Consider the following 19288-nt stretch of genomic DNA (forward strand, 5'->3'; position numbering starts at 1 on the left):
CAGCAAACACATCATGAGGACAGGGTAAATATACGCTGATCTGTCTCACCTCCTGAAAAACAGCTAAAGCTTAATGAGCTTGGTTAGTCTGAGCATTGAAAAGCAGAAACTAGTTTTAAAAGTGTTCTCTTCAGTGACTTGCTTGAAGACATGCAATGAAAGAGGACCAGCGCTGAAAGTGGAGGGTGAGTGCCTCTTGGTCCGGTACCACTTACATCCATTCTGTGCAGAAATTGATGAAGATTTGCATTGGCTGATACAGCGCACTGAGTATTTTCTTGCCTCAAAACGAAGTCTGAGATTTGGTTCGACCAAGCAGCCAGTCATTCAGATATTTTATTCTTCTTTTCAGACAGCCTTAGTTTGCAAATCAAGAGGAAGTCTTGCAGACCAAGTTTCTGGTGAGGCTTCCACCTTTTGCTGACAATTGCTAGCCAGTCTGAGATACCCAGAATAGCTCTCCTCTTCTGCAGAAATGAGGAAGTACCAATACTTGCAGGGATTAGTGAGATTAACACCCTCCCTCCCCCCCCCCAATAGTGCAGAAGAATTGTTTGAGTTGGATCATCATTCTGCTTGTCTCGGCCACCTCATCACTGTCCAACTCCGAGCATTCTGCAGCAATTTTGCTTGTTGATATGCTCCCATGAACTTCCCTGTGTTCCCACTCTCTCTCCCCACACAACCCGATTCATTCTAGCTCACATGCTGGTTTAGCAAATCTTTTTAACAACCTAATCCTGCAGCCCTTGAAATCAATAGCAAAGCACCTTCTGACTTGTACGAGGAACAGTGTCAGTCTTCATTCGGTTTGACATATTTTAATTGTTATTTTGAGATGAAATGAGTAACCCAGGATGACCTCAGAGGAGTTCAGTTCATCCAGTTGCCTAGATTTCACACGGATGGGGCTCTGCAAGCTGCCCTGTGCTGTGTTGCTTGCTCTCCCGGATGGGTCAGCGTACCAGCCCTGTCAGCAATTCTGGTATGACTTGTTACAAAACCGGGAAGTTCCCTGTGAAAATGAAATCACGCAGATAACAGCAACTTTTTCAGAGAGTTACCAGAAATCAAGGCCAGGTCATGGAGAGTTCCGTGTCACAGTTAATTTCTGCAGCCAACCCAAATCCTCGGATCCAAGTCGCCAGCAGAGGAAGAGCTGGGCCGGCACTGGGCGTTCTGGCTGGCGTGGGGGGCTCCCCGGCTGAGCCGCCCCCGGGGAGCGCCGGGTCGCAGGCTCGGCGGTGGGGCGCAGCCGGGTAGCCGGCCCCATCCCGGTACCGCGCAGCGGTCTCACGGAGCCAGTACATCGGAGGAGAGCCGTCCTGCTCCCCGTCTTCGCCCGTCCCGGCGCTCTCCCGGCTTTCCGGCACACGGCAGGAGCCTCTCGGGAGGAGGCGCCCGGGGGAAACGAAACTCCGCCGGCCGCGCCGCTCCGCTCCGCCCCGGGCCGGGCCGGGCCATGGCTGCCGCTGTGGACCTGGAGCGGCTCCTGGGAGCCGTGGACCTGAGCTGCGCTTGCTGCCTGCAGTACTTCACGGAGCCCGTGCGGCTCACGGGCTGCAGCCACAGCTTCTGCCGGCCCTGCATCGTCGAGTACTGCAAGGGCAGGCAGCGCGCCGGCTGCCCGCTCTGCCGGGAAGGCTTCGAGCTGAAGGACCTGCGGCCCAACCGGGAGCTGGCCGCTTTGGTGAGCTTAATCCTGCAGGCGGTGAAGGAAGAAGGGCTGGAAACACGGGGTGAACCGAAACCCTCCGGAGCTGTTGCCTGCAACGACCGGAGCTCGGCGGGGCGACCTGGGAAGCAGGTACGGCCGGAGGCAGCGCGGGGCTGCCCCCCCCCGCGGCACCCCACCGCCCCCGGGACAGCCCGGGGCTCCCCCCCGCGGCATCCCTCTCCCGGGACAGCTCTGGCCACAATTCTAAATACTTCCCCAGGGTCACGAACGAACGTGGGGACGTGGCTAGGACTGAGTGAACTTTATCTTTCTTTTCGCTCCCCGCCCCTCCCCCCCCGGATACTTGGCATTTCCCATGCTAATATTAGCGTTGTCGTGACAATATCGTGTACGTTGAGCCGATAGGTTTAGCTAAAGCAGTGTTTGGGGTTCACTGGTGGTGTCTGATACATTGAGGACTGCATAGCCGAATTAGAAGAACTAATAGCTGTACACATTCAGCTGGTGTACGATAGTAATAAGCGTTCTTTGTGCGGAGTGTTATTTATTGCACCAGCGTAGCATTGGAGACTCCTGAAAGGACACGTGACATTATTATACAGTGCTACAGCTCCACCCAGCTGAATGGCACAAAATGGGACTGGTTCATTATCTAGATCTCTGCTTAAAATAACTCCAAGACTTGGAGGATATGAGAAAAATCTGTGACCTTCATTATTTTAGCACATATGTACCCAAAAAGTCTTCTTCAGTCTCTGTGGTCGACCAAAGAGCTGAAGCTCACAATTATGTTTGAACATGTAATTGATGACTGTTGCATGTTGACTTCATTCTGACTATTCCCACTCAGAATTGTCTTCCAGACCCCTTCTCAACCAGTCCAGTGCTTAACTAATGTCAGTGATGTAGGGATTTTTATTATCCTGCTGCTTAACCTAGTCATGCTTTCTTTGAGGGTTATATAGATAAATGGTCCAATGTGTTACTTTAAAGGAGGACGAGATATGGGACATCTCCAAGCAACTAGAAATGACTATAGAGACCATCCATCTCTTGAGGAAAGATCTCAGTAAAACAAAGGTACACATTGTACGTTCATTACCTGCAGTTATCTTCTGTTTCCGCTGCCACCTGGAGATGTGATTGACTCCAGTGTAGCCTTCCACTCCAGAGCAGGAATCTGCCTTTTTGTTTCCTTCTTTTGCTGTCACAACTCTGTTTTTATTGATGAGAATGAACTATGGCACCAGCTGTACTAACTCCTGTCTTGGCTGGCACAAAGGCTGCTGGAGTTGTGCATTGTTGCCTTTTTCTGTCTAACCCAGCAGTAGCCTGAATGTTTCTGGTACTCTTAGATGCAAAATACAAATCATAAAGAGGGAATATCGATCTTTGTTAGTTGTCAAGCAAAGATAAAATAGTCAAGAACCTTAACATGCCCAAAATCTCATTGCAGGTAACGCAGGATATATTGTCAAACATCAAATATATTTTACTCCTTTCAATAAAGGTAGCTGTTTCTGGTCTGCAGGGGTCAGTCAAAGAGCACGTTAGATAGGGCAATAGATTCTCAAATTCCACACATCTTTTCTAGCAACACAAAGAGCTCCATGGTTTCTGCCTTTCAGGAATATACATCTCAGATCAAAAGCCAGATTACTAAAGATTTCTGTTGCATGAAGGAATATGTTGAAAGACAGGAGAGAAACACACTGACATTTATTGAACAAGAGGAAAAAGCAGCTCAACAGAAGATTGAAGAGACTATTCACCAGCTCTGTGTTGAAGTGGACAAGCTCACAGACATCCAAGCCCAAACAGTAAGTGATGAAATGAAGTAGCATAATATGAGTAGAAACTCTTAAGCTAACCGTCTTGGATAGCTGAACACGTACAGAGCACTTGCAGGTCCCCACTGCACTATTCTTACTAGAGACAATGACACCAATCCACAGACATTGCTGTTACCAGGGAAAGTTTGGAGTGAGAAATTCAAAGGGGAAAAGTGTTAGAAAAGGCACAGGCTGGGGATGCAATTCAGAGCTAGATTTGTTCCAAGGACGTTGGTGAGCTGGAGTGAAGTGGGGACTGCATTGCTTCAATCTGGTCCTGAGTCAAATCTAAGGTTAAGATAAGATCCTTTATTATCTTTTTATTTTCCAGAATATGTATATACACATATATATGCAAGTTAAAGAACTCACAAAGTTATTAAGTACTTTCTAACAACTTTCTTGGGGAAAATATGTCAAGGGCTCTCAAAAGAGGCAGTTAAAGCACTTTCAGTTCTGCAGAGCCCATTGTGATTTTGAAAACAACAATTCCAATGATGCAAATTAGCTAGCAGGAATTTGGAGTGGGGCTCACTGGGTGTGACGATGCCAGGAGGCAAAAGTGGACTTCCAGGGCCAAGGCACAGGGGCCTACATAGGAATTCACCTCGTGTAACCATGTATTTATATCTGATCCAGAGTCCCGTTACAGGCAATGAAGAGAAACGGGTACTTTTAGAGCGTGAGTCATCTGGCCTACTTGAGACGCCTACCTGCAAACGAGATTAATCAAGGCTTCAAAAGGCCTGTTTCTTTCCACAGACTGTAAAGGCAGACTAAGAGAACAAGCTCAGATGTAGATTTCCACAATTTCTAAATTTAGGCAAATGATGCTTACCCTTTTGTGAGTATTTTATGCTAGATCCCATATTAATACGTTGTAAAACTTTTGGTTTGCGTTCTAGAACAAGAAGAAAGTTTAAAAAGAGAAAGTTTGTGTATACATGTGTATACTTAAGGAAATTGTAATATATATTAAAAACCAGTCCCATTCTTAGTTTTCTTGGGGAAAACAAATTCTTTTATTTTTTTTATTAAGAATAAACTATCCTTTCACGTTTTCTGTAAGATTTCAGATTAGTTCTCTCAGACAACTATCCTACAAAGGAAGCTCTCAATGCAAAGAATAAGATTTTAGAGAGATCACTGCTATTTTTCCGCTCTGGCTTTATAAAATCATCTGATATGCTAGATGAAATAACTGCTATTGTTTACATCTTGCCCTTCATTCTTTTATGTCATTATTAGAGTGACTTACCTGAGAGACATAGTTACAAAGGCTTACCTTCAACAAGGAATCAAATTACACTTGATGAGAAGCTTAATGTTGTCAAAAGTGCTGTAGAAGATCTTAAGAGAAAGATGGAAATTTTAATTTTGGAGAAATATTCTTGGAAGTTCCCACCAGGTGAGTTTTCCTTTTTTTGAAATCTCTTTTTTAGAGGGACTGTATCTAGCAGGGTCCTGCATGTGACCCTCTTCAACTCAGTCTCTTACTTTGGGGGGGGGGATTGGACTGCTGTAATTCAGCACTACTTTGACCCCACAGTAAAGATCTGTATGAAAGAACCATTCTTACAAACAGGTAGGTCTGTAACTTTGGAAACCAAAAACTTCAGGGAAAAGAGGTGTGCATGTGTGTGATTGTTATAAACCTCCATGCAGTTTGGGAGACAATATGATTACTTTATACTTTTTTCATGGGAGCCCAAAAGAAAAGAACTGACTGACATGCAGGCCAGTAATGGAGAATGAAATATAATCCATTTAAATATTTTTTTTCTAAATATAGAGTAATATAACAGGAAAGTCTTTGCTAAGAACAGACAGAAAATTCCCTCCCACCAAAAGCTGTATCAAAGCAAAGTTTTAGATCTGGTATGGCCTTTGCTATGGAGTTCTCCTCCTCGTAGCACTGTCTGTCTGCTGTAGAAAGATGACTGAGTGTTTTTGAGAGCGACTTAAGACCCACCTAAAGCCTCACTGCCACTGAGGGGCAATCCTCCCCTTCCCACCCTTTCCAACACTACCTGCCTTTTTCAACCACTGGTTCTCAAAACCCCCAGATACTTAATCATATTTTTATCTCAGGGTTTTTCTTATCTTGATCATTTCAGCAATTGAGTTTACAGCTTTGCTCCACAATCATTTTTACTAGCAAAACCAAGGAATCAGTGGGCAGAGGTGTGGGGCAAGAACTTCTAAGGATGTCTTTCATGATGAAGGCAGTGTATTATGTAACCACATCAGGAAGTGTCTGCAAATGAGTCTTGTAAATATGTGCTACAATATCATAGAAAATTAGAAAGAGCCCTTAGAGCTGTAGGGCTGAATGTCAGGCTTTTTGGTCAGCAATTAGCATAAAAAATTACTTTGTGCTTGTGAAATGCATGTGCAAGTAACACAAGAAACACATGATACTCGGAAAAAAACAGAGAACACCATGAACACTTTTATGACAGAAACTGGTTTATCTGCATAGAAAGATCCAACTGCTTTACCCATCCAACTTTTCTGACTGCTCCATTCTGACCACACTTAGGGCAGTGGCATACATTTTTGGATAAAAATGTTTGCCTACACATCCTTTGATAATTTATACAATCAAAAAAGCAACTCTGTTTTGTGCTTTAACTACTAGCTTCCTTTAGAAGCATAAATACTTCCTATTTACATTTTGAAGAAGTGCCTTAACACTTTGATTTTTTTCTTATTTAGTGCAAGCTCCAGTCTTGCATCAGGAGACAAGTGTCTGCTCATTATCTCCAGAGTCTGCAGCTAAAAATCCAGAACCAATGATTTCAAGCCAGTTTTCTCAGTGTAAGTATGCAAGCCAGCATGACTCTTCAATAACAATATTCAAGTGACTATGAGACTGTGGATTTGCTGAAGAAAACTGTACTTACAAACATCAGCAGGAGATCTGGCTCTTTACCTGAAGCATAGAAACACAATGAAGTTACCATGAATTAATCTGTTACTGCAGCATAATGCAATACTATACCTGACTGCATATGCAAGATAAAAAGGATAAGAAACCTGTTTCATGGAGGTATATAAGCTGTGTTGTAGCTTGTGCTGGCTGCAGGGTCTAAGTTGGTGTATGGGCAGTTGCTGCACCTTACTAATCTTTACTGTGTTAAGCCGTAATGACTCCATTTGTTGTCTGAATTCTGCATCGTTTTTACAGAAGTATTTTTACAGTCAACACACAGTACTACAGCTGTAGCTTAAAACACAAAACAAATGTTTTTGCTGATAAAATATGCAAGAACATGTCCCAGTGAGCAGATGACTGTGTAAGTTTTATTAAGGTAAGCATCCCATTTATTATTGGCAAAAGGGTAATTTTTTACTAACATTGTGGTTAGGAATAAGTTCCATGCTGTAGGGTGCCAAGTACCTTCACCTTCCCACTGGGGTGCATGAGTCTGTCATGGATGTTTACACAATTGTGCCTGTTAAATGTTTCAGTACACTCAGGATACAGTTGTTAGTGTTTGGTTGAGGATTCTTGCTGGTTCACAGGATTGAACTTCGATTAAGGTTTATTGTATGATCACTGGTTTTCATTTCTGTTCTTGAGTAGGGATGCACATCCACTGTTATTTAGGATGCAAGTAAATACTGAGGTGTTCTGCCTTCTTATTGCCTGCAGGTGAGAATATTTTCCTTTCTCTCTTCTAGGGGCAGATGATGTGACTTTTGATCTCACAAGAGTATATAAGCGCTTAGCAATCACAGCCCAGAACAGGAAAGTAATGGTTTCCAGCTACCCAACTGATTATGAACCATTGCCCAACAGATTCAGCATCAGCCAAGTGATGTGTTCGCAGAGCTTCTCTACTGGGTGCCACTACTGGGAAGTAATTACCAAGGACAGTGATGGATGGGCTGTTGGAGTTGCTCATGGAACAATTGGTAAAAGGGACAAATTAGGAAGAACAGAGCATTCCTGGTGTGTAGAATGGCTAGGTTCCAAAAAGCAGCTGTCAGCATGGCATAAGGATCAAGAGACATTGTTACACGAGGATAAACCATTGAAGGTTGGAGTTCTTCTGGAGCTACAAAAGAAGACTGTGTCATTTTACTCTATCACTGACAAAGCAATGCTTTTGCATACTTTTGAAATCAATACCTCAAATCCTCTTTACCCTGCTTTCTGGCTATATAGTCTAGAAAGAAATGGATCTTTAACTATAAATCATACGAACAGGAGATAAAGCCTGTTCAGAAAAGTGACAATTTTGCCTATGACTGCAGAACTTCTACACAAGCTTCAGTGTTTAGCACAGGAATTTACCAAGGAGTATATAGCTACCCAGGCTTTCGTGGAAATCTTTGTCTGCTCTGCTTTTCTTCATGCTGTGCTCTGATCTAGCCATTCTTCATTAAAGCAATTCCAGTGTATACTAAAGGTGGTAACCATCAGTGTGGGAGTGAGGTAGATTTCTTAAGCAGCTTTAAATAGTCCCAGGATATCCCTAGGAAGGAATGCACCAAGGAAGCTCTGAGGTTGAGGATAAGCCCTTCCCATGGACCTCATTTTCCTACATTGATCCAAAAAATTACAGGAGAACAGATGATGTCATTACATTCTGTCAAGTGAGCTTTCTTTAGAAATATCTGATTGAGTAAGGAACGCTCAGAGGGCAAGCATGTTACTGATCTCATGCATGAAAACCTTTCTCTTTAGAGTAGGTACTAAACTACAGGAAATAGGCTTTGTATTTGAGGACCTGACACTTCAGGGAGGTGTCCCAGAAGAACATCATCTCACTGGCACCGTATCTTGTTTTAGTCTTGCCTAGGTCAAAGGGTTGTCACTCCTGGTGGTGGTGTGACCACAGGGATGGTTTTGGAAGAGGATGTTTTCAAATGTGTTTGTACCAGCTAATAAATCATGCGGTCACTTTATTGCTCTTTTAAAGAGCCAGCAAACAGGCAATGTGTCATGGAGAGGACCATCTTTTCTTGCCTGAGGGAACAAGAGGTTCTACGAGTTTCCTTGCCAGCATACAGGCAATGTTTCGGCCCTTGTTTGTCGCATCTTTCTAGCTGTAGGGAGGTCCCTGTTGCCTGTGAGGGGTGACGGGGCCAGAGCTGAGATCCTGCAAAACCTACTGACAGCTGAATTTCTGAGAGGACCACTGCTTCATGCAGGCAAACTGAAAACAGAGTTCCCAAGAAGCAAAAGCTTTTTCAGGAAGACAGTGGCATTCCAGAATGACCAAAATAAGAAGTTTAATGTGAATAAAGCATGTGGGATTCAAACAGCTCATTTAGCCAAATGGAGCTCCATGGCTTTTAAAGTCAGGGACAGAACTGCTGGTAATCTTCAAGGTTACTCTCCTTTGCTGTCACTGAACACTCTGAAAGCACTCTGGACTACATGCACATTTGTCAGATCCCAGAGGTGTGTGTATCAGCTTCTACAAGTCTGGGGGGTAGCGCTCTCCCAGTGTTGCCAACAGCGTAATGCACAGCTGACACCACTGCCTCTTGTCAGGACTGATGTGTCCTTTCCTGGTCCATCTGGAGAAGACCAGCGACAGCATGATGAACTCCCAGGGTACCTCTAACTTTCCACATACGCTTTGTTACGGTTTGGATCATAAATTACCACACAATGGAAAGGCGAGTGTGTTGTCTCGCTTCTGATGTGTTGTCGGGCGCACCACTGCAGCCAGCACCGTTTCATTACAGTACGTGAAATCTGCGTCGTGGCTCCTTAACGGCAGAAAACCGAGTCACCGTCCCGGGGCAGCCCGGAGCAGCGCTCCCCCTCAGAGCGGGGCAGGGACCCGTTAACCCGGCGCGGGGCTCTGAGAGGGGCGGCCGCGCAAATCGCCTGAGGGCGGCGCGCGGCCTCGAGCGCCCCGCGCAGCCGCACGCAGGCGCGCGGGCCGCCCCTCCCCAAGTCTGTCCTTCGCGAGCCGCCGTACGCCGCCCGCTTCGCGGCGGGGAGGAGGCGGTGCGGGGTAAAGCAGGGGGGGCGGTTCGCGGCGTGAGGGGATCCCAGGCCGCAGCGGTTCCGCTTCTCCCGCCGAGCCCGATGTGAGGCGCCCCGCGCCGGGGCCAGGGAGCGGGGCCATGAAGAAGGACGTGAGGATCCTGCTGGTGGGAGAACGTGAGTGCGGGAAGGGCCGGGCCGGCCCCGGGGCAGGGCGGGGGCCGAGGTTGTGGGGCAGGGCGGGGGCCGCTGGGGTGAGGGAGAGCTGCTGTCGCCATGCCGCCGGCTGTCAGATCGCCCTGGTGCTGCGGGGCCGGGGGCGGGGGGGGTGTCCCTCATCCCTGCCCGGGCTCCTTCGCCGAGGGGCGGTGAGCCCGGCCCAGGTCGTCCGGGCGAGGAGGGGAGCCCCGGCCCTGCGTGGGTGGCAGAGGTCGGGTTGGTGCTCCGTGACCGCTCCGTGCTTGATTACAGCAGCGGGAGGGACGCGCCGGTGGGCCCGGGAGGCTGTGGGCGCGCTCGGCCCGGGAGCTGCCGGCATCTCCCGTCCCTTCGGTGGGTACCGAGCTGGCAGCGTGCAAGTCGGCTTGCGGAGTTGGCGTGCTTCTTGGGTCCCGGGAGGTGAAACCGGGGTGAAATTCTTGCCCTGTATTTGGTCACGTCCCGTTTGAACTTTTTTTTTTTTTTTTGTGTGTGTGTGTGTGTATGGAAACCAAACTTAAATCTTTCTTATTTACTGAGTGTGGAGATCAGTGGCCAGATGTGCTCCAGGCGGTTATTAGTCGGGTGTTGCGGATTTGTTGCTAGGACAGGGCCAGGGAGTCCAGATCCCTGCTTCTGCCGTTAACTTACTGTATGACCTTGACTAAACTGCACGTACTTACGTGCATGCGAAAGTTACAATGGGTCTGTGCTTTTTCATGTGTTTTTAAAATTATGTCCTTAAGTTCACACTTAGGTACCCAAATAAGTGGCTAGGCTTTCAAAGATACAGCTTCTTACTGATGTAAGTAGCAGCAAGGAGGTTCTGTTTTGTTAGTTTGTAAAAGTGCGCTTAAGTTCCTTACAAGAAAAGAATACAGAGTAATTACCAAGTGTTATTAGTAAAATTACTTAATTATACTAAGAATGTAGTACTACTAACAAAGCTTTCCTGAGAGTTGAGTACCTCATATATATTTATAGTACAGTTTATGCAGTTGTTTTATAGTGCAGGTTGGCTCTGTCTATACAGACTAGAAAGATCCTGTATGACTTCTTTAGAGAGGAATCTTCAGGGAGATGGTACTGTGCAGAAAGAGTTAAATCATTAAGGTTGCATTTGGCTAGTTTTACAAGACTCGGTTTATTTAGAAATGTATTTGTGCATTTGAATACACAGTTGAATTTCTCTTCAGAATGTGTGCCTGATTTACCTTAGTTTCTTTGGTAATGGTGTGTTCTGAACTGGCTGTGTACAGTAGTTTAAGTACAGGTATAACAGGTGCTTTGATTTGGCAGTTAGGTTTGCAGTGTGTTCAACTGAAAATTTCAAAGATACAGGTCTCTTAAATATAGCAACCTATAGTACATGGCACACATCAGAGATCGTGAGCATCTTTATATTGTATTTCAGTTGGAATTGTAACAAACAGAAGAGAGAAATTTGTTTTACAAATCAGTAAAACTTGTCAGTTATACTGCTAGTACTGTTTTATATACATGTCTTTATATATTAGTCTGAAACCACAAGTTAGTCAAGACTAATACTTGCTAGATGATAACAGTGGACCATCAGATTCAGACTCTGAAATATCATATGAAGACCTTTTGTTGTAAGCCTGTTCCAAAACACAGCCTTTCATCCCCAGTGGTCTGCACTTTAGGTTTAAGGTTGTTTTAGTGCTGGTATCCACAGTGCAAACACAAATTTTTAATAACCAATAATTTTCAGAATATGTTCAGCATGTTATTTTATGCAGCATGACCTAAAATACTTATATAGGAGGAAAAAGAAGAGTTGATTATCACAAAGTGCTGTGCTGTTTTCTTCATCCTAGTCAGCTGATATTGTTTAGGCTGTTATTTTTAAGACTATAAACAGAATTGGAAAGGCAAATGTTTGACCTAGATTCAAGCAAAATAAATGAAAACTCTACACTTGAACTTACAGATTTTCATAAAAAACCAACTCTAGAACACTTGGAAGTGTATCAGAGGCTTATAAACACAGAACATCTTTACTAAATGGTAGTCCATAATCTTCTGGTTTCAGTCATATAAAATTAATGAAATGAGTTTCTATATCTGCAAAGCCAACATGTTTTGTCACTGTTTCAAATTAAAGCTGACTTAGATGCAAAATACGCTGCACTATTTTCAGTAATTACCTAATATTTTTATTTGCCTATCAGGAAGGTACTTATCTATGGAAATAGGAAAGCTTTTAAAGTTCTTTTAATTCTGTCAGGATGAAACTTAAGACATCATTTATGCAAGAGGACACCTGGCAGTGTAAATTATGGTTTTAGCTCGTATGACTGTCTTTGATGAAAACACAACCACATTGCCATTAAGAAACCCGCATCTTACTGCTCTCCAGCTAATACCACTGGGGAAGAATTTACAACTGTTCTCCCTAAGAAAAATAAAAGTCTTCCTCCCCAGGTGTTGGGGTTTAACCCCAGCCAGCAACTACGCACCACACAACTGCTTGCTCACTCCCCGCTCCCACCTGACCCCCTGCAGTGGGATGGGGGAGAGAATCAGGGGAAAAAAAGTAAAACTCATGCATTGACATACAGACAGTTTAATAGGACAGAAAAAGGAAGGGAAAATACTACTACTACTAATAGAATATACAAAACAAGTGATGCACAGTACAATTGCTTTCCACCTGCTGACTGATGCCCAGCCAATCCCTGAACTGTGGTGCCCCCGGTGAACTCCCCCCAGTTTATATACTGGGCACGATGTAATATGGTATGAAATACCCCTTTGGCTCGTTTGGGTCAGCTGTCCTGGCTGTCTCTCCTCCCAGTTCCTTGTGCACTCCCAGCTTCTGCTGGCAGGGGAATATGAGAAGCTGAAAAGTCTTTGACTTAGTATAAACACTGCTTAGCAACAACTAAAACATCGGTGTGTTATCAACATTATTCTCATCCTAAATCCAAAACACAGCGCTATACCAGCTACTAAGAAGAAAATTAACTTTATTCCAACCTAAACTAGGATACCAGGATAATACTCTTTAACTTTACTGTGATGAAGGGAAGCTTTTATTTCTGGATGTCAGAAGGCCCTTTGCTACCATACCAAAAATAGACTTGGATAAGTTGAATGTACTTTGACTAGACCATCAGTTCAGTAATACCATTTTCTGCACAAAACCAATCAGTTGTACAGTTTCATCTCTTCTTCCTCCCATAGTCAGAATTACCTACAATTAAATAGATAAGTGTAAATGCAGTGATCTCAACAAAACCACTTCTGTCAGTTGGTAACATTATATATTGTTTTCAGTAGGAACAGTGATACAGGCTCTGACTGATTGCGAGCAATGTCCTGGTTGATAAAACATGCATGCTAGCGAAGATGCTATACATCCAGGATGAAATAGGTTTTTGCTTGAATTGAGGGCTGTCAGAAATATACAATTCCTGATAATATTTGAATCTGAATATTTTGGTTTTTAAGAAAAGTCTCACAAACAAATAAAGCAGTAATAGTCTTTCAAGGCTTTCAAAGGAACAGGAGGTTGACAGATGAAGGTTTTTAGAGAGAGGGGAACCCTGAGAAAACTTACCAGCTCTTAATTTTAAGTGGTCACATTAAAGATTCTCAAAACCAAGAAGTCAAACTGTGATATCAGAAGTCTGAACTTCGCAGGTAAACTGAGTCATGTATTTGGTTGAATAGAGTTGGATATTGAAGCAGAGATTATATTCTTCTTTTTGGGTTAAGAAAACTGTGACTTTAGAAGGGTTGGTCGTTTCATTGTTTTTCACTTTTTGTTGGGGCAGCTCACTTGTATCAAGGAGATTATGCTCTTGCACTTGCAAAGTAGTCAAACTAGTTTGTGGAGATTCTGTCCATTGATGGTAGAGCCATGTCGTCTTGTCCAGCTCTTGTCCTTGGTAGTTTAGGACTGAAGTGCAACCATCACATCAAGAATACTATAAAAATAGTTAATTCCTAAATTCCTTTCTGTGTGCTTTGTTTGTTTCTATTTATTAAGGTGTATTAAAGCATTTCCAGTTTGGTTTGAATTTTTGTTGTTTGTTTGCTTAAGTGTTCTATATTAAGGTTAAAACCTGCTAATTCTTTTGTGTGAGACAGAACAGGATTTGATTCCCTTCTGGATGAAATGCAGAAGTGTAAAATGGATCCTAAGGTTTTACAATAAAAGAATTACAAGAGAACTGCTGTCATCCATACGTACTATGTTTAAACAACAGATAAAAAGCTTTTAACATGGTCAGTTGGAAAATGTTTTTAAAATACTTCCTGTTTTAAGATGGGATGCAACTATTGAGTGTAACCAAACCAAATTATCTAATCTCTGTTTTTAATGCTTTTTCAGCCAGAGTTGGGAAGACATCACTAATTATGTCTCTTGTCAGTGAAGAATTTCCAGAAGAGGTAGAGCATCCTTATTTGTTTTCTAAGTTTTATTTCTATCCTGTTGTATAATTTTTTTCAAAGAGTAAGTTAATAGGCTCTGCTTTAAAATAATGTTTCCTATTTAGAAAAAAAATAAAGTCTAAAACTGCATTAATGACTTCTGGAAGAGTGATGTAGATTGGTTTAAATATATCTCTGTGTGAAGATTAGGAATTTAAATTTTATCCAAGTTCCTTTCTTGTTTTTCACATGGTTAATTAAACTAATTCTTTGATATCTGAGGAATGTTAGGTTTTTTAAGCAGTTGAAGCTGCTCATAACTGGCAGCAGATTTAAACATTAGAGACTCATAAATGGAAGAGTGCTGAAAGAGGCAAGACACTCAATTTTTTTTCGAGTGTTGTGTTTAAAGAGCAAATAGATTGCAAAACAGATGAGGAATTAAAAAGTCACATTGTATAGCTTATACTTAGCCATTTTTTGTAACTAAGCGAGGCATTGCCTTTGCTTCTATTTTTTTAAGAGTGTTTTACTGACTCTTTTGAAGTAAAAAAATGCCGAAAACACTGCTTTCTTCCAGAATAAAAGTAAAGCTACTTCTACATTTTATTCCTTTAAAAAAGCAGCATATAGTTCTCTTTATACAGTAAAAAGAACTGTAGTTGCTGCAAATAGTTAAGCTTTTTACACATAAACATGAATGTTTATTTCTTCTGATCACAAGTCTTAAAATAGACATCATGTGCTGCTCTTTGAATCTACACTGCGCTGTGTTTAATGCAAATCAGTAGGTTACCACAGTTCATGAGTCAAGATTAGATTGTTAACATAATTGAATTTAGTTCCCAACCTTGCAGGTAAAAATGAGCTCCAGTTTCTGTTTGTTCTTAAACTGCTCAGGGACCCATTCCTTTGGCAGGTTGTTTGTTGATGTATTTAATGAATCATAGGCCTCTATTCACTTCTCAGCTTCTTCCTGCAGTATAATCTAGAATATTTCTCTAAATTCATGTTGAGAGAAAAAGCATCATTTATATATTGCACAAAATCTGCCTGAACTTACAGAAATAACTTAAAAAAACCCCTGCATCCTATATAAACTGCTGAAAGAGACACATACAATTCCTGCAGGCCAGTCATGCAGATCAGAGCTATACGGGTGTGTGTAACAGACATTTCACAGACTTTGAAATAGTGTTTAATATACTGGGTATTATCTGTAATCATTCTTGATGAAGATGTAAGTAGAGCCTGAAGCTCTACAAAGAGCCATTCTTCTGGTGACTGGCTTTTTTTTCTTTTTTTTTTTTTTATTAAAAGAAAACAAAAGTATCATGAAAGTTCAGTGTCAGCAGGTAAAAGGCAATAAATAGCTGTGCATGAAGTTTTCATTAAAATTAGGTTTAAGTTGACTCTTCCTGAATATGGATTAGTGGTCTCTGGAAAAAAGGGCCAGCAATCATAGCTAGTTTACAGCATTTTGCAGAACACGCCTTTTATTAGTATCATGTTTTGCTTTGCAGGTTTTTCTGAACTTAATGTTTAGCACTCTGTCAGAAGCAAGGAAGTTGTCAGGTTATGATTGTGTAAAAATTGAGACTTGTATTTTGTCTGTCATGCTTGTTTGCCATATCTTGAATATTTTATTACTTTTTTTAACAACTCATGCACTGTTTGCAGGGATAGTTCTTATACTGTTTTCAGTGGGAGTAGGATCAGGATATCTTGTGCAAAAATTAAAAAGTTTAAACATAGATTAAACAGTATTTAATTTGTCAATAATGGCATGCTAACTCTGATGTTATTCTCCTGCTAAAGAATGTGTAGCCCTTTGAAGTAATTGGCTGAATCTGATAACCCCTGAAATTTTAGAACTTTTATTTATATGACATTTTTGTTTAAAGTAAATTGCAATTCAAGTTTTGTTTATAGTTTTCACTGTTGTAGTAGTTCTGTATAGGTGGTTGGATATAGTGGATTTGAATTTTATAGAAGCATTCATTGAATCCCTTAACAATATTGCTTTATTGCAAAGCATGCAGGAAGTTCCTTATTCAGTAAGTAGACTAATAATGAGAAAGTAGCAGTGACTTTCAGTACATTGCAAAAAACCCCCCCAAAAGTACTTGAACTACTAATAAGTTTTTCTATTTAAAGCTAATTGGCAGGTGTACTACAGTATACAACTCTTTTTGACCATCTGGATTTTCTAGATTATCTTTAAAGGATTCTTCTTGCTGTTTCTTTACAACCCAAGGTTCCACCACGAGCTGAAGAAATCACCATTCCAGCTGATGTCACCCCTGAAAGAGTGCCAACCCACATAGTGGATTATTCAGGTAAGGACTACATAATACCATTACGGTTTGACTGATTTGGTATGGAATTGTTTATCTAATTCAATAGCGTCTTTAACAGTCATACAGGTATGGACCAAAGCTGCATGTAGGAAAACACTAGATTAAAGTAGAAACTCATCAGATGAAACAAAATCAGATGATGATGGCTGGTCCTAATAATTCAAAGGCTAACATTAACGGCTGTAGGTACTTCCATGAAAGACAGCTGTAGCAATATTCCAGTGAAGTTATTGTTCTTTGTGTGACAGACATATTTACAGGTTGAAACAAAAGTGGGTACTTTCATGGAATTCAAAACTATTTTTCTTTCTTTCGGTGAAGAATTTACTAAGATGCAGGAGACTTTACATACCTTATATTCTATGTCTTTCTGAATTTCTAAGTTTGGACACCTTATCCTTTTGTGTTAGTTTCAGATTTTGTATTTTTCTTTTCTGATATATTCTAATCTCCTTGACTTTACTGAATAGATAAATAGGCTCAGTATCAAGGCTCATGTGCTATCATAAATATATGGACCTGTTGCACAGCTAGAAAAATCTTTCTGCCATTTATAATGGAAGCCAAGAATTAGGCCATGTTAGCAGATACCTTCCTGTCTTCTCTCTCCCACCACTGCTGAGGAAATATATTTGGTATGTTTACCTGTTTGAAACAAAGAAATAATGTGGGGGTTTTTTTGTTGGACTTGAGCTTAAATTTATGTGGAGTGAATTTTTCTTTCTGTTGGATGAAATGTTTCATAGATTCAGTTAACAGAAGCTTGGTCTCACTGAAAAAAAACCTGACACTGCAATAAAAGTAACACATGCCATATTCTGTTGTAAAAGTTTACATTATAGAACAATGTTGCTACTTACTGCCCCAGGAAGGGTCTGTTGATAAATGTAGCCGGATGCAAACTCTGACTTATTCCAGAGAGAATCTGTCTACAAATGTAATTATTCCTCTTTAAAATAGCTGCTAAAAAATTTGTGTGCAACAGACGGTTTACTGTCTTGTGAGTTAATGGATCAATTTCATCATTGTTACAGTAGAAGCACTCTAGTGCACTTTATAAAAAGATGTTTAAATAACAAGAGCTTTCACAAGGCTGTCTTATGAGCCTTGTGAAATACCCTAGTTCAGTTTCCTAACTTTTCAGTTTTGTTTGCAAAAATGTTTAGTATTAATGGATGGCTTATTCTGTTGACTGCAGAAGCAGAGCAAAGTGATGAGCAGCTTTATCATGAAATATCACAGGTAAGTATATTTTAGTGTTTACTAGAAAACAGTTCTGCCTTTGGAGAAATCTGTCCTTTTAAGTTCTCTTCATTAGATGGGCTTCAGTTTAAACTGAAGAAAAAAACCTTCTCTTGCTTTTTATTGCTTGGCATTTAATTTTGGTTTGTTTTGTGCTCTGTGCTATAGTAAACCTTCCTCTATTTAAGAAAAGTAGGTACTGCCACTATGTTGGTGAATTGAGCTTAAACTTTGTCCTTCCAAGTGAAAGGACGATATATCTTTTAATCAGTGGCCAAGGGACTGACAGTTTTTGTAAAGAAATAACGCTACCCTGGAAAGATCCATTTCGGTTCTTTCTGTCATGTTGTACTATTGCATTTATGATTAGCAGGGGATTCTTGGTAATTTTATAATTCTTTGTCTCCTATTTTCAGTTCTTTCTGAGCACCTTTGTGCATTTTCTGTACAGTCTGTCATGGTGTTGTGTTCCATTTCTGACTTTTAGTTTGGTACTTGAGTGGAGGCTGCATATTATGATTCTTTAGTTTAGATTTCTTGGTTACATAGGTCTCTGCAGGCATAAACTGTGAACGTCACGCTGCAGGACATGCTTTTTGGCACTTCTCAACCTATAAATTATTTGGTTTAAGCTGTCATTCAGGCTACAAATAGCTTAAGTCAGGGACACAGTTTTTGACCAACGGTGGAACTGTTCTTACTCTGATGTTGTTGCATGTGGTTCTTAATTGTCTGTGTTGCTCTAGAGACTCTAAACAGTGGAATTCCATGCCTTTCTTTTCTTTTCATTTTAGGCAAATGTGATTTGTATAGTATATGCTGTTAACAACAAGAATTCTATTGATAAGGTATGGTAACCCATTTTATCCAGTTATTGCTTGAAATGTTACTTGTGCACTGTTACTTGTTGGCAAGCTGAAAATGGCAAGACATTCAAAATGCGTAAGATGGTGTTTGAGCTCAAGTTGTTAAAGAGAACGTACAGATGTATTATTGCTTCTGGTCCATTTCAACATCTGAGTTTTCAGTCATTTCAGTCATCTTTGAAAGTTGCTCATTAATCAACTCCAGTTTTCATTTGTTTCCTCCTTTGTGGGTAAATATGTGCCTTCTTGGGAAAGAAGCAGTAGCAGTTATAGTCGAACTTGTGCACAGTTCAGTCACATTAAATTTGAAAATGTATTTTTCATGTTTGTTTTTAAACCCACTTTAGGTAACAAGTCGATGGATTCCTCTCATCAATGAAAGGACAGACAAAGATAGCAGGTGCATAAGTAAAGATGAGAAGTGTGAATTAGGCTGCACATCGATGGGTGTCAATGGCCAGTGTTGAGGATGTTAATTGTTTAAGAAAAGCAAATTCTAAACTTAAAGTTTATATAAGAAGTCCAAGCAACAAGAGATTTAAAGTATGTAGGTCTGTTACATATACCAGCAATGCTATTTATTTTGAATTTCATGGGCAGCTTTTACCAGGTGTGTTTAAATTTGTTATGGTATAACTAGTTTTGGCTACATGGTCTGTATAGCTTTTCTACTGATGCTGGTTTTGTATAATAATAATATGATTAGTTACTTTTGTGTTTGACTGTGGTTTTTGTAGTATCAACAAGAAATACATTTC

General features: G+C 41.3%; 2 protein-coding genes across 9 annotated transcripts in view; both read left to right on the forward strand.

Annotated features, from left to right (window-relative positions):
* Positions 1-6: 6 nt before the first annotated feature.
* Positions 7-7941, forward strand: RNF135 (ring finger protein 135). Its single transcript, XM_069799265.1, has 6 exons — positions 7-1807; positions 2672-2758; positions 3307-3498; positions 4759-4918; positions 6229-6330; positions 7198-7941. Exons 1-6 carry the CDS (start codon positions 1463-1465, stop codon positions 7731-7733), a joined length of 1422 nt encoding a protein of 473 aa, XP_069655366.1. The 5' UTR covers positions 7-1462; the 3' UTR covers positions 7734-7941.
* A 1534-nt stretch (positions 7942-9475) lies between these two features.
* RHOT1 (ras homolog family member T1) overlaps positions 9476-19288 on the forward strand; it is a 28080-nt gene continuing 18267 nt past the window's right edge. For 6 of the 8 annotated variants that reach the window (XR_011327254.1, XM_069799259.1, XM_069799260.1 and 3 more), the window contains exons 1-6: positions 9476-9640; positions 14022-14080; positions 16320-16401; positions 17621-17664; positions 18459-18512; positions 18878-18930. Coding sequence is in view for 6 of the 8 variants with exons in the window: in XM_069799259.1 (XP_069655360.1) it covers positions 9604-9640; positions 14022-14080; positions 16320-16401; positions 17621-17664; positions 18459-18512; positions 18878-18930 (329 nt within the window). In the remaining 2 variants the exon portion in view is untranslated. The other 2 variants (XM_009914394.2, XM_069799264.1) reach the window with 2 other exon arrangements.

This window comes from Haliaeetus albicilla, chromosome 12, assembly GCF_947461875.1.
Source record: "Haliaeetus albicilla chromosome 12, bHalAlb1.1, whole genome shotgun sequence".
In the NCBI taxonomy this organism is placed as follows: Eukaryota; Metazoa; Chordata; class Aves; order Accipitriformes; family Accipitridae; genus Haliaeetus; species Haliaeetus albicilla.

Excerpts from the sequence above, each read along its gene's own strand:
- RNF135 (XM_069799265.1), top strand. The coding sequence starts at position 1,463 with ATGGCTGCCGCTGTGGACCTGGAGCGGCTCCTGGGAGCCGTGGACCTG. Across the intron at positions 4,919-6,228 it reads TTCTTGGAAGTTCCCACCAG|TGCAAGCTCCAGTCTTGCAT; the intron begins GTGAGTTTTCCT and ends TTTCTTATTTAG. Across the intron at positions 6,331-7,197 it reads TTCAAGCCAGTTTTCTCAGT|GGGCAGATGATGTGACTTTT; the intron begins GTAAGTATGCAA and ends TCTCTCTTCTAG.